This window comes from Balaenoptera borealis (assembly GCF_965194805.1).
Source record: "Balaenoptera borealis genome assembly, chromosome: 9".
Taxonomy (NCBI): domain Eukaryota; kingdom Metazoa; phylum Chordata; class Mammalia; order Artiodactyla; family Balaenopteridae; genus Balaenoptera; species Balaenoptera borealis.
The window spans coordinates 12260915-12273431 of record NC_138873.1 but is presented as its reverse complement, the minus strand read 5'-3'; the positions used below and the strand labels follow the sequence as shown (position 1 = coordinate 12273431).

General features: G+C 36.3%; 1 protein-coding gene across 1 annotated transcript in view; it reads left to right on the top strand.

The window, feature by feature from the left end:
• The window catches only part of SCAF8 (SR-related CTD associated factor 8), a gene marked incomplete at its 5' end in the record, with an annotated part of 76516 nt that extends 64646 nt beyond the window's left edge, over window positions 1-11870 (top strand). The window contains 6 exon segments of the mRNA XM_082404535.1: window positions 174-330; window positions 2186-2319; window positions 3940-4084; window positions 5845-5913; window positions 8299-8517; window positions 9744-11870. Coding sequence (XP_082260661.1) covers window positions 174-330; window positions 2186-2319; window positions 3940-4084; window positions 5845-5913; window positions 8299-8517; window positions 9744-11197 — 2178 coding nt within the window. The 3' untranslated portion in view covers window positions 11198-11870.
• Between the last annotated feature and the right edge of the window lie 647 nt (window positions 11871-12517).

Genomic DNA, 12517 nt, shown 5'->3' with positions numbered 1-12517 from the left:
ATGGAAAAAATTTCATTGGCTATTGTTATTCCAGCAGTGATGCTTTGCCTGTCCTGCTGATTTTTAAAACTCATTTTATTCATATTTACATTGTTAGCGTATAATTTTGTATGTTTTACCTTGTTCTTACAGTAAACATGAGCTTTCTTTTTTCCTGTCCTCATTCCTGATAGATTGCTTGGGCTTTAAACAAAGGCGTGAAAACAGAATACAAACAATTCTGGGATGTGGATCTTGGAGTAACATATATACCATGGGAAAAAGTTAAAGTGGATGACTTGGAAGGTTTTGCAGAAGGAGGCATGATTGATCAGGAAACTGTAAATACTGGTAAGAACCCTATGGGTAGTTTTATTGTTTAAAAATATGCTTAAAGGGTTGTAATAAGAGTTTTGCATGTTGGGGTGAATTGTGTTTATTTTATTTCCTGGATTCTTCCCCATCGTGCAAAAGAGGGGAAAACGTGAAACATGACCCTGTTCAATGTGTATGCTTAATGGGATCTATTTCATAAATGTCAGAGTATAGATAGTGTTCTAAAACTCTAAATGTAGCATTTTTTTATATATGTCTTTTAAAAAGTTTCCGTCTTTGAGAGCGTTGTATATATGGAGGCTGCTAAAGACTAATTTTTTCAGTTACTTGAGTTTAAATGAGAACTGGGGATTTAGGAAATTTCTTTTAAAAATTTCCTAGATTATTTTGATTAGTATCTATGTTGAGAATGCCAGGAATAGAATCTCAGAGAGCTGTAGTGCAGATTCATGCTGCTCTAGAAAGCTTATAACCAAGTGATAAGCTGGCGTTCTTTTGAAAAATTTGTCTTTTTGTTTTAAAATGTTTTAGTTATAAATTCACAGAATAATGCTTGGGAAAGAATTGAAATATGTTACACTTATTTCTTGACATCTTAGCTCTTCTACCAAAATTAGCTAATTTTCAGGATAGTATTTTTGTTCTCAGGCCAATGTACATATTTTCAAACACTTTTTCAGTTGTTTTCTTCTTGTCATTCTCTCTCTCTCGCTGTCTTTCTCTCTCCTTTTTGGGTGGATGTTCCTCCAGAACATTTATTCATTCAAAAAATATTTCAGTTCCTACTGTGTGCCAGGCATAATTTTAGGAGCTGGGATTATAGCAGTGAGATAGACACAAAAATCCTTCCTCTCTTGGAGTGCACATTGTAGTACAGGAGTTGACAACAGCCCATGGGCCAAATCTTACTGGCAGCCTGTTCAGTAAATAAAGTTTTATTGAAACACAGCCATGCTCAGTTGTGTTTACCTATTGTATATGACTTTTTAAAATTCAACAACAGTTGAGTCATTGTAACAGAGAACACATGGCCCGCACAGTCTAAAATACTTACAGTAGGAAGAGTTTGCCAACCCATGTTCTAGTGGGAAAAAAATGGATAATAAGATAGATAAACTAGGTAGTATTTCAGTGTTGGTTAAGTTCTAAGAAGAAAAAACAGGGAAAGGGGATAGGCAGTATGGGTGTGGAGCTATTGGAGTTTTGTTTTAAGTGGTTGAAGAGGGTCTAATGGAGAAGGTGGTATTCAGAGGCATGAGACATGCAGCTATCTGGGAAAGAGTGTTTCATACAGAGAGAACAGCAAGTGCCAAGTCTGTTAGAAAGTCGTGAGACGAGTATGGCTTGAGCACAGTGAGGAGTGAGTAGTAGGAGATGAAGTCAGAGAGGTACAGAGGGGCGAAGTCGTGTAGTCTTACTAGTCATTCTAACGACTTTGATCTTTAAGGGAGGTGAACCTTTGGAGGAACCATTGGAGCTTTTTTGTTCTATTTTCGCATTTTTCTGTATTGGGTTAATACTTGTTGTTTCCCCCTTATACCTTGTGACAAAATATAGAATAAGGTTGGTTTGTCTTAAATCAGACAGCCTTTGAGATACGTATCTGTTTATATCCCTTTTAAGTGTTTTCTCTAGACTAAATATTTTAGTGTCTTTGATTTGTGCCTCATGTCGTGCTGTTTTGAGCTCCTTAGTATCCTAATCAGATTTATCTCAGCAGAACCCAATAGGTTAGCACCTACAGCTGTGGACACATCTTAAAGATGTGCCAAGGTAGATGAAGGACTATTCAGACATGAAATAAATGTGTACATATAAAATGAAAAATTGCACCTATCCAGAGGAAATCAATTTCAAATATTTTGTTTAGAGTGGGAAAGTGTGAAAAGCTCAGAACCCGTTAAAGAGACAGTCCAGACAACTCAGAGCCCACCTCCAGTTGAAAAGGAGACAGTGGCCACAACCCAGGCAGAGGTCTTCCCGCCGCCTGTTGCTATGTTACAGGTCAGTGCTGGGTGTTTTTTTATTGTTTAATGTGTTGTTTTACAGTTTTGTTTTTACTCACATCTTTACTTTATAAAACTTGGAAGAAATTGTCCAAAATAGATTACTATTAAATACAAGCATTTTTGAAATTTTCCTTTTAGAAAAAGTATAATTCATACTTAAATGTTAATTTATTGAACAAATATTTATTGATTGCCTGCTCTGTGACATGCACTGTGCTAGGCACCTGGAATAAGGGACACGCCAGGGGGGGACCAAACAAAAGTCCCTTCCCTTATGGAGAGTTTGTTCTCATAGGGGTGACAGAAAATATAAAATTAATAAGTTTATAAGATACTGTGGAGGGGAGAAGGTAGTGTAAGGATCATCAGGAGTGCCTAGGTAGGTGTTTAAACTTAAATAAAATGGTGAGGTGGACTTAATTGAGAACAAGACATTTGAGCCACAGCTTAAAGTTGCTGAGGCGGTTAATCATGCGGCTATCTGAAGAAAGCGCCAGAGGCAGAGGGAACAAGCAGTGCGAAGGCCTGCAGCCAGGAGAATGGTTCGTGTGTTCCTGGAATGACAAGCGGGCAAGAGTAAAGTGAGTGAGAGGCAACTTAGTGTAAGTGAGACCTCTAGGGGGACTTTGGTTTTCACTCTGAGATGGGGAGCCATTAGAGGACTTTGAAGGAGGGAGTGACTCAGTCTGGCTTAGAGTTTTAAAGGATTGCACTGGCAACTATTTTGAGAATAGAATAGTGGGCATTGATAAAAGCAAAGAGACCAGTTAAAAGACAGTTGCAGCAATCCAGGTGAGAGACGATGGTGGCTCAGACTGGACTGACGGCAGTGAAGGCAACGAGAAGTCGTCAGATACGAGGTCTATTGTCATGGTATGGCCAGCGCGCGTGGTCAGATTTGAGTTGTGAGAAAGAGCAGAGGCAAGGTTTTTGGTCTGAGAAATTGGAAAGATGGAGTTACCATTATCTGAGAATGAGAAGGACTGTGGAAGTGTGGTTTGGGAAGGACAGTTGGGAGTTCAGTTTTATGTGTGTGAAGTTTGAAGTGTCTTTCTAGACAGCAAAGTTGAGATGTTGAATAGACCATTGATACAATGCGAACTTTAGAAGAGAGGTACAGCCATGCCATAATACAGATAAATATTTGGGATTTGTTGTACCTAGGATGAGTTAAAGAATTTATGGTTAGGGGTAGAAAACAAATTAATGAGAAATTCAAGCCATTTTAAAGCTGTTAGTGACATGCTTCCTAATGGTGATTAGATCGCATAACATAGCTAGGTATAAACTTAGTGGGAGATGGCAGTGTAAAATTGAGCATGGTATTCACTGTTGAAATAGGTGCCCACATCTTTACATCACTTGAATATAAGGTAGATTTCACAATCTCTACATATACTGTTTGTTGAAAAATACTGTGTTGCTTTTACCTCAAGTAAGTTCACTTATAAGAACACGAAAAGGAAGAAAAAAAAAACCAAAACAACTTAATATAATGATATTTGTTACCTTCCTATAAAAGAAACAGAAATAATTTACCTTTGGTTGTCCTAAGATGTAATCGTTGCAGATGGATAAAATGATACCTGGACTTTTTATTTTCTATCCACAAAAGATTCCAGTAGCTCCAGCAGTGCCTACAGTTAGTTTAGTCCCACCAGCCTTTCCTGTGTCAATGCCAGTTCCTCCTCCTGGATTCAGTCCAATTCCTCCACCGCCTTTTCTCCGCGCGAGTTTTAACCCTTCACAACCACCTCCTGGTAAGAAATTTTCATCTTATCGTTTGAACTCTATTTAGAATACCATTTAAAATGTTCTTTTTCCAGGTTTAAATGCTGTAGAGCAGTGATTCTCAAACCATAGCTTACATCCGAATCACTTGGAGGGCGTGTTAAAGCACAGATTGCTGGCCCAGCCTCCTTTTGAGTCAGTGGAGCTGAGGTGGGGCGGGACAGTTGCATTTCGAACAAGTTCCCAGCTGATGCTTATTGTTGGTGGACCACACTTTAAGAAGCATTGACAGAAAAGAAATGGAATCCTTTAAAATCATTGAAATGCCTTAAAATAATTTAAAATTTATGTTGAAGTTTTTATATAGAAATTCTCTATAGTTATCACCCATTCATCAGAAAGTATGCATTAAATTATATAGATTAGTCCTCCTAAAAATCATTAGATTTCCATTTTGACATTAGAAGTTATAGTATATCTTAAAATGCTAATTGAATTCATAATACTTTTTTTGACCTAATAAATTATAGATAAAGAGAAGTTCCTTGAATCATTGTTTCTCGGTAAAAACTATAGGTTACTTAACACATCAATTAAATATAAATAATTGCTTACATAGGTTAAAGATAGAGCTTTTTGTATTAGATCATGGGAGGTTTAGACAAAGGAGAGAGATAATACAAGGGATCAAACGATATATGTTGTTTTTCAAAACTATTTCTATTTTTTTTGAACTTCATGAATTATTTGTGTACTATAGAAAAGAATTACTGAATTGACTTCTGTAATTTAAGTTCTTAGTCATTGAATAGAGTTCCTAAAAACTGTCAACAAGGCCAAAAAGTAAATTCATTGTCTGAAAATGGTTGTAATTTGTCATGTAGTGTAAATTTTTTAAATTACAGTTTAATATGTAATTTGAAATTGATGCAGATTTTAATAAGAACTTTATCTTTTTATATTTTAAATATTGGAAAACTACTCATCAAATATCTTCAATCACAGATCTGTATTTGTGATTGAAAATTAAAATTTTTTCTCAGAAGATATTTTTAAATGATTTTTTCAAAAACCATACCACATGGATTTTATAGAGTCTTTATCTAGCATTCATTTGTTGAAAATCACGTATCTTTTTTTCCCATTATTTTTAGCCACTATTTTCTCATGGAACTTAATGGTAGCTCTATATTTTAAAAATGCAGGGAAGCAGGTTTATAGTTTGATCATCTGATATTTAAAATCATAAAACAGCCAATATGAAATTTATTTTATTTATTTCTTACTTATTTTTTATTAAGATTTGTTTCAGTGCTCAAAATAAAATATAGTAACATCCAAGGTTAATTAAAGTATTCTGATATAGTGGGTAAACAGCATATACATCAAAGAAGTACAACAGCACATTTTACAGTTGACATTATTGCATATAATGGTGTCAGCAGCTTGAAATACCATGTTTAACTTCCCATGCAGTCACCATGCTAACACATAAACAGGTTGCCTGGCATGACTTAATCATTGATTTTACAGCATCATAGAGCGTGCCAAGTAAATAAATAGGATATGCTCATGATAGGGATCTCTATGCTTTACTTAGCTTACTAAGGATCAAATAAGGTAGAGTATATAAAAGTAATTTTTTAAATGGAAAATATATTCATAAATATGAGGTAGTAATGACTGTTTTAAGAATGTAGAATTTCATTTATAGCTGTTGGAATCTTTGATTTAAAAGAAAGTGACTTTTTTTGTTATTTTATTTTTGGTCTTTTTTTTTTCCATGTAGGTTTCATGCCACCTCCAGTTCCACCACCTGTTGTACCACCACCTACTATTCCACCAGTAGTACCAACATGTGAGTTTTCTACTTTAAGAATTTTCTTTCTTTATGATAGTGGTAATGTGTTGGTTCTCATTTTTGGGAATTATTGTTAATTTTTTTATCATGGAAGTTTTCAGACAAATGCATTTTTTTGGTTAAATGATTTCTAACAAATTAACAGTATCATATGACGGTCCATATTCAGATTTGCTCTGTTGTATCAAATTTGTGTTTTTTGTTTTATGTATAAAATGTCTTAATCTAGAGCAGCCCCACCCACACCCCCCTTTTTAAGAATGCTTCATGTCTTTGACTTGTTGAAAAGCAGTTCACTTCTGTATGCAAGATCCCAAATAATGGGTTTGGTTTTTTTGCTTCTTTGTGGTATCTTCCTTGAATCTCCTGCAGATAGAAAGTTTTTAGCACCATAGGCTTGTTTAGAATATGCTTCACCTTTTTTGGTAAGAATACTTAACAAGTGGGGTGCTGTGGACTTGCCATTATATCACATCAGGAGCTGGGCAGTGCCTTCTTGTCCCACTTTTAATGATGTCATAATGGATCAGAGCATTCAGATAGTGGGACCTGGTCATTTTAAAAAGTCGCCCTTCAGATTTTCATCAGATGGTTTCATCCTTTGATTATTATTGCTGAATCTGCTTTTCATTAGTTGCAAAGTGGTGACCTTCCGAATTTTGTAATTCCTTCCACATTTCTTAGCAAGAATTTTTTCTGTAAAGAAAAACTTTCTCTTATCAACTAGTAGTATTTAGTTACCTTGAAGTACAGTTGTACAGGAGATGCTAAATTCTTTCCTGTAAGTGCAATTTTTCAGAGTAATGAGTTCTATGGATATTATCTGTGATACCCAGTGACTGAAGGTGGGGGAGGATTTCCCTTATTTCTCCTTCTCCACTCCCTTCCCTCTACTTTTTTCCCCTTCACTTTTAGTAGTGTTTATGGATTAATGGATTTTTACTTCCAAGTGGTTGCATTCACCTTTCTTTTTGAAGTTCAGTTTGTTCATTTTTGGACAGTAAGAGCCTTTCATGTTACTTTCTCTATTCCTCTGAGATGACTGCATCAGTTTTTGAGAGCTTTTTGGCCTAATACTAGACCAAAGGACTTTATTGTAAAGAGAGTGTATATGATACAGAGCTTTACGTTTTGGTGTTATAACCCATTTTTCTTACATTTTTAAACTCTTTTCTCTCCTTCAGTGTTTAGACAACATTAGGATCCTTTTTGTGTTACTGTTGGTTAATTAGGAAGAATTGTTTGTTCTTTCTGAAAATTAGAGAAGTGCTCAGAAGCCGTTTCTGAATTCACCATTCACAGAGACTCACCTTACTTAGAGCCTCCCTCCCAGTTGTTTCTCCTTACGCTGTTCATTTTGGAAAACCTGGGATCAGTTAAAGGAGAACGAGAAGCCCCCCCCCCCCCGTGTGCCGGCTGCCCCCCTAATTGCTCACACCGTCTTACCTCGTTCTCATAATCCCCGTACGTGATCCCGGTTGGTTTTTATCCCTAGTGTACAGCTCTGTTCTGTGCTAAGAGTTAGTCTAGGTAGTCCAGAGTTAAATGTGAGGATAAAAGTTTCTAAAATCCCAAAATACATGATTTAGTAGTGTTGTGAAATAAATTTGATTAGAAATTCTGTTTGTGATTTTTATATTCCTCTAGCTTAGTTTTTTAACATATAGGTGACATATACAGAAGAGTTTTTCTACCCATTCTTTATGCCTTTTTTTATATCTTTATAAAAAGGAAATGTTTTTACCTTTTTATTTGTAGTTCTCGTCTGATGAGTTTTCAACCTCATTTGACAAAAAGTAGTGAATGTAAAGACCCTAGTACTTACAGTTTCAACGGGATTGGGCAGATTTTCACTCTCATATTTGTTGGTCTTCACCAATCATTTCTGTATATTTAGATATTCCCATACTGGCATCCTTGAAAAAAAATTACAATTTTTTTTTTAATTGCTGGGATTTTGTTCTTAAGTATGGATCCTTATTTTACTAAACATTTCTCTTGAAAATATTTCTAAAAATTGTTGTTTTTCCCTATTTTTAAAAAATGAAGCTTTCTAAATATGGTTTAGCTTCTTCAGGATGACTCATTTGTCATTTTGAGCATCAGTTATTATATAATGTGCTAGGTAATACAGAGATGCCATTAAATGAAACACTCAAGCTGCCGGAAGTTAGTTTTCATTATAAACGAAATACAGGGACCAGAAGAGAATTCACATATGTCATGTTAACTGAGCAGTCTTACCAAATAATTGGGGAAAGAGGATAGGAAGTCATTTAAAACTTTGGCAAGACCAGTGTTGGTCATACTTAATATTTTAACCTAGCACATGAATTGATTAGCTAATTAAATCTGAAATATATATTCTCCTTCTTTAAACAGCTTTAGTGCAGCCGCCATTATCTATGACTCCAGAAACTGTGAAAGATGTTGGATTTGGTAGCCTTGTTTTGCCAGGTGGTTCTGTTGCCAGCAGTCTTGCTACTTCCACTCTGCCAGCTGGAAGTGTTTTTAATCCTCCAACTAAACAAGCAGAGCCTGAAGAAAAAGTACCTCATCTTATAGACCACCAGATTTCTTCTGGTGAAAACACCAGATCAGGTAAAAAGAAAAAAGAAATCCCCAGAAATACATAGCTAAATCATAATCACTACTTCTCTATATTGGTGTTTAATTCTTAGGTGCCATGAATGTGTAAAACATTTATCTCCTAAAGTTCCTGTGAAAAACAAATTTGGCATTCCCTTCAGGATAGTATAGATTTTGACACCTTTCCATTAAGACTCCTTCTCCTCCTTTTTTTGGCCTATTGGAACTGTTCTAATGTGTTACCAAAATAAGATTGCACAAAATATGTATACTTACAGAAAGATTAAAACAAACAAGTATTAGTTATAAGTAACTACTGCAAGATATTCCGCTAGGTCTAGAAGATATAATATAGTTTTGAAAGCAGCAAGTCCTTTTTTTTTTTTTTTTCCTTCCTGTAACTGTAAAGCAGTTTATTTACTTGCATGATGCCACACACAACACAGGCTTTAAGTAGCAGAGCCAGGAATTAAACTCTCTTAGTTTTTTGAAACCTGCAAGCTCAGTGTTCTTTTGGCTACACTATACATCTTTTTTTTTTTTTTTTTTTTAATCTTGGAGTATGATTGCTTTACAGTGGTGTGTTAGTTTCTGCTTTATAACAAAGTGAATCAGCTATACATATACATATATCCCCATATCTCCTCCCTCTTGCGTCTCCCTCCCACCCTCCCTATCCCACCCCTCTAGGTGGTCACATGATCTCCCTGTGCTATGCGGCTGCTTCCCGCTAGCTATCTATTTTACATTTGGTAGTGTATATATGTCAGTGCTACTCTCTCACTTTGTCCCAGCTAACCCTTCCCCTTCCCAGTGTCCTCAAGTCCATTCTCTACGTCTGTGTCTTTATTCCTGTCCTACCCCTAGGATCTTCAGAACCAAAGTCCTTTTTTTATGGCACCACTGTTAGTATATTAAGAATTGTTTGTACTTTAGAAAGACTTTTGTTAAAGGTGGAGAATCAGTATAAAACCTGATATTTTTGTTTAACTTAAAAAGATTTCATGTAAAGATTTTAGGTAGCAGCCCCGCTTATGTTTTAATATTTAAATTACACTATGTATGGTATTAATAATTTTAGCTTTAATTTTTTAATATCTAGTATATCTGGATTCTTGGGGGTATACAAGTAGCTGATTAAGCTAACTACTAGAAATTATAGCATTAATAATTATAAACATAGTTTCCTTTTCACACCAGAATGATTGTTTGTGTTATTTTTCTTCTTTCCATTTTAGTGATTCCAAATGATGTTTCAGGTGGCTCTGCGATTTTAGGAGGACAGCCGCCAAATGTGACGAACAATTCTGGAATTCTGGGAGTCCAAAGACCAAATGTATCAAGTAATAATGAAATTCTTGGAGTCCGGCCATCTAATGTTTCCAATAGTTCTGGGATTATTGGAGCCCAGCCACCAAATATTCTAAATAACTCTGGCATTTTGGGAATACAGCCACCAAGTGTGTCGAGTAGTTCTGGACTTCTGGGCATGCTTCCCCCGAATATACCTAACAATTCCGGACTTATAGGAGTACAGCCACCCGGTGTTCCAAATACTCCTGGACTTTTGGGAACACAGCCACCAGCTGGGCCTCAAAATTTACCCCCTTTAAATCTTTCTAATCAAAGGATGCCTGCAATGCCAATGTTAGACATTCGTCCAGGACTAATACCACAGACACCTGGACCAAGATTCCCTTTAATGCAGCCTGGAATTCCACCTCAGCGGGGACTCCCTCCCCCAGCGGTACTTGATGCAGCTCTTCATCCACCACCCCGTGGTCCTTTTGCTCCAGGAGATATTTTTAGTCCACCTGAAAGACCTTTTCTAGTTCCTGGAAGACAAAGTGTAGACAATGTTGCTAATCCAGAGAAAAGGGTACCACTTGGGAGTGATAGCGTTCAACAGGAAGGAGATAGAGATTACCGGTTTCCTCCCGTAGAAACCAGGGAAACCATTAGTAGACCTCCCCCGGTGGATGTTAGGGATGTGGTTGGACGGCCTGTAGACCCAAGAGAAGGTCCTGGAAGGCCTCCATTAGATGGTAGAGATCATTTTGGAAGACCTCCTGTAGATATTAGAGAGAATCTGGTGAGGCCAGGCATAGATCATCTTGGTCGAAGAGACCACTTTGGCTTTACTCCAGAGAAACCCTGGGGGCATAGAGATTTTGACGAGAGAGAGCATCGGGTTCTGCCTGTCTATGGTGGTCCAAAAGGCTTACATGAAGAAAGAGGTAGATTTCGGTCTGGAAACTACCGGTTCGATCCTAGAAGTGGTCCTTGGAACAGAGGATTTGGACAAGAAGTTCACAGAGATTTTGATGACCGCAGAAGACCCTGGGAGAGGCAAAGGGATAGGGATGACAGAGATTTTGATTTCTGCAGAGAAATTAACGGAAATCGTTTTGGACGAGAGAGAATTCAAAACACCTGGGTCCCCCCTCCTCATGCTCGGGTTTTTGATTTTTTTGAAGGGGCCACTTCTCAGCGAAAAGGTGATAATGTGCCTCAGGTTAATGGTGAAAACACCGAGAGACATGCTCATCCACCACCTTTACCAGCGCAGAGTGATCCTGAACTTTATGAAAAACTGACATCTTCAAGTGAAATAAACAAGGAGAAGAGTGACACAGTTGCTGATATAGAGAGTGAACCAGTGGTAGAAAGCACAGAAACTGAGGGGACATAATCATCACTCAGTAGGTAAAAGATACATTTTGTAAAGTTGTCATCTCTCTGTAATAGATTAATGGCTGACTGGACCATAGTTGTTCACTTTCGTCTGCCAGAATTAAGTTAATCTGATGTTCATGTTCACCTTTCTCTTAAAATAATTGTACAACTGACTTGTATAGACATTGTTCTTAATATGAACATGGTAGGTAAACATTTTTTTATTTTTCTGATAAAATATAAATGTTGCCCCCAGATTCTTTTAACTTCAAGGAAATGAATAACAGCTTGTCAGAGACTTCCTATGGAAGAAAGAATTTTTTAGATACTACCATTAGGTTGGATATGGTAATAGATATATTTCAAAATAGCAAGCGGTGGTATATCTTATCCATATCTTTAGGCTGCTGCAGAATTTTAAGGTAATAGACAAAGCTGTGATATTTTATGCAAAGACTGGCTCTAGATATTTGAGGAGCACAATACAGAGATTTTAAAAAGTGATTTTGTAAAATCTACACTATGGTCTCTGTTTCTCCAAAGTAAGTGTTTGTGATTTGTTCCTCATACTGCAGTGAGTAAAAAAGAAAAAAGAAAAAAAGAAAACAACATAAATATTAAAGTACGTTTCAATGTTGGGTGAATTTTGTTTTTAGATGCCAATAAAACTTATTTGTTTGATAACAGTGTTCTAGGAATTGTATTTTTTTAACCTACAGATTCTTAAAACCATGGATCATTAGCAGCATGTGCTTAGTTGGTGCAGACTTTTTCTGTTACTCGTAAAACAACAGCAAAGAACCATGTGGTTGGAAAGAGCATGTACTTCGATATAAAAATCATGCAGTCTCGTTAGTATGTGTGTAATATCTGTGTATATTTATTGCATAAGTCATATGTAGAGTTTTCTTTCTCTGTACGTCTATTTTCATGCACATACAGAGAAAAATAGAAAGTTGGTAGTTTAGATAATAAAATATTCTTTAAAACTGGATAGAAAATAAGAGAGATTTGGCTAATTGACATTGCTCATAGTTACAGCTCTTAGCCTTTATGATGGTAAAATAAGAAATATTGTAAAGAAGTACATTGGCAGTTTGGCAATTCTCTTTTAATACAGTTAAGCATGAAGCCAGATTTAGCATCAAGCTGAATTCCACGTAAATGCTTGCATTGCTTTGTTTCACACTATTTGCGATTCTGCATAGATAGTGCTTATACTAAAGTACTTACTGGTCACTTGCCTGAAGTGAATTTCTCAGTTGCACAAAATGTAGAGTAGTGTTGGTGGATTTTAAAACATTAACTTGTATACCAGAAACAATGTGTCTGTCAT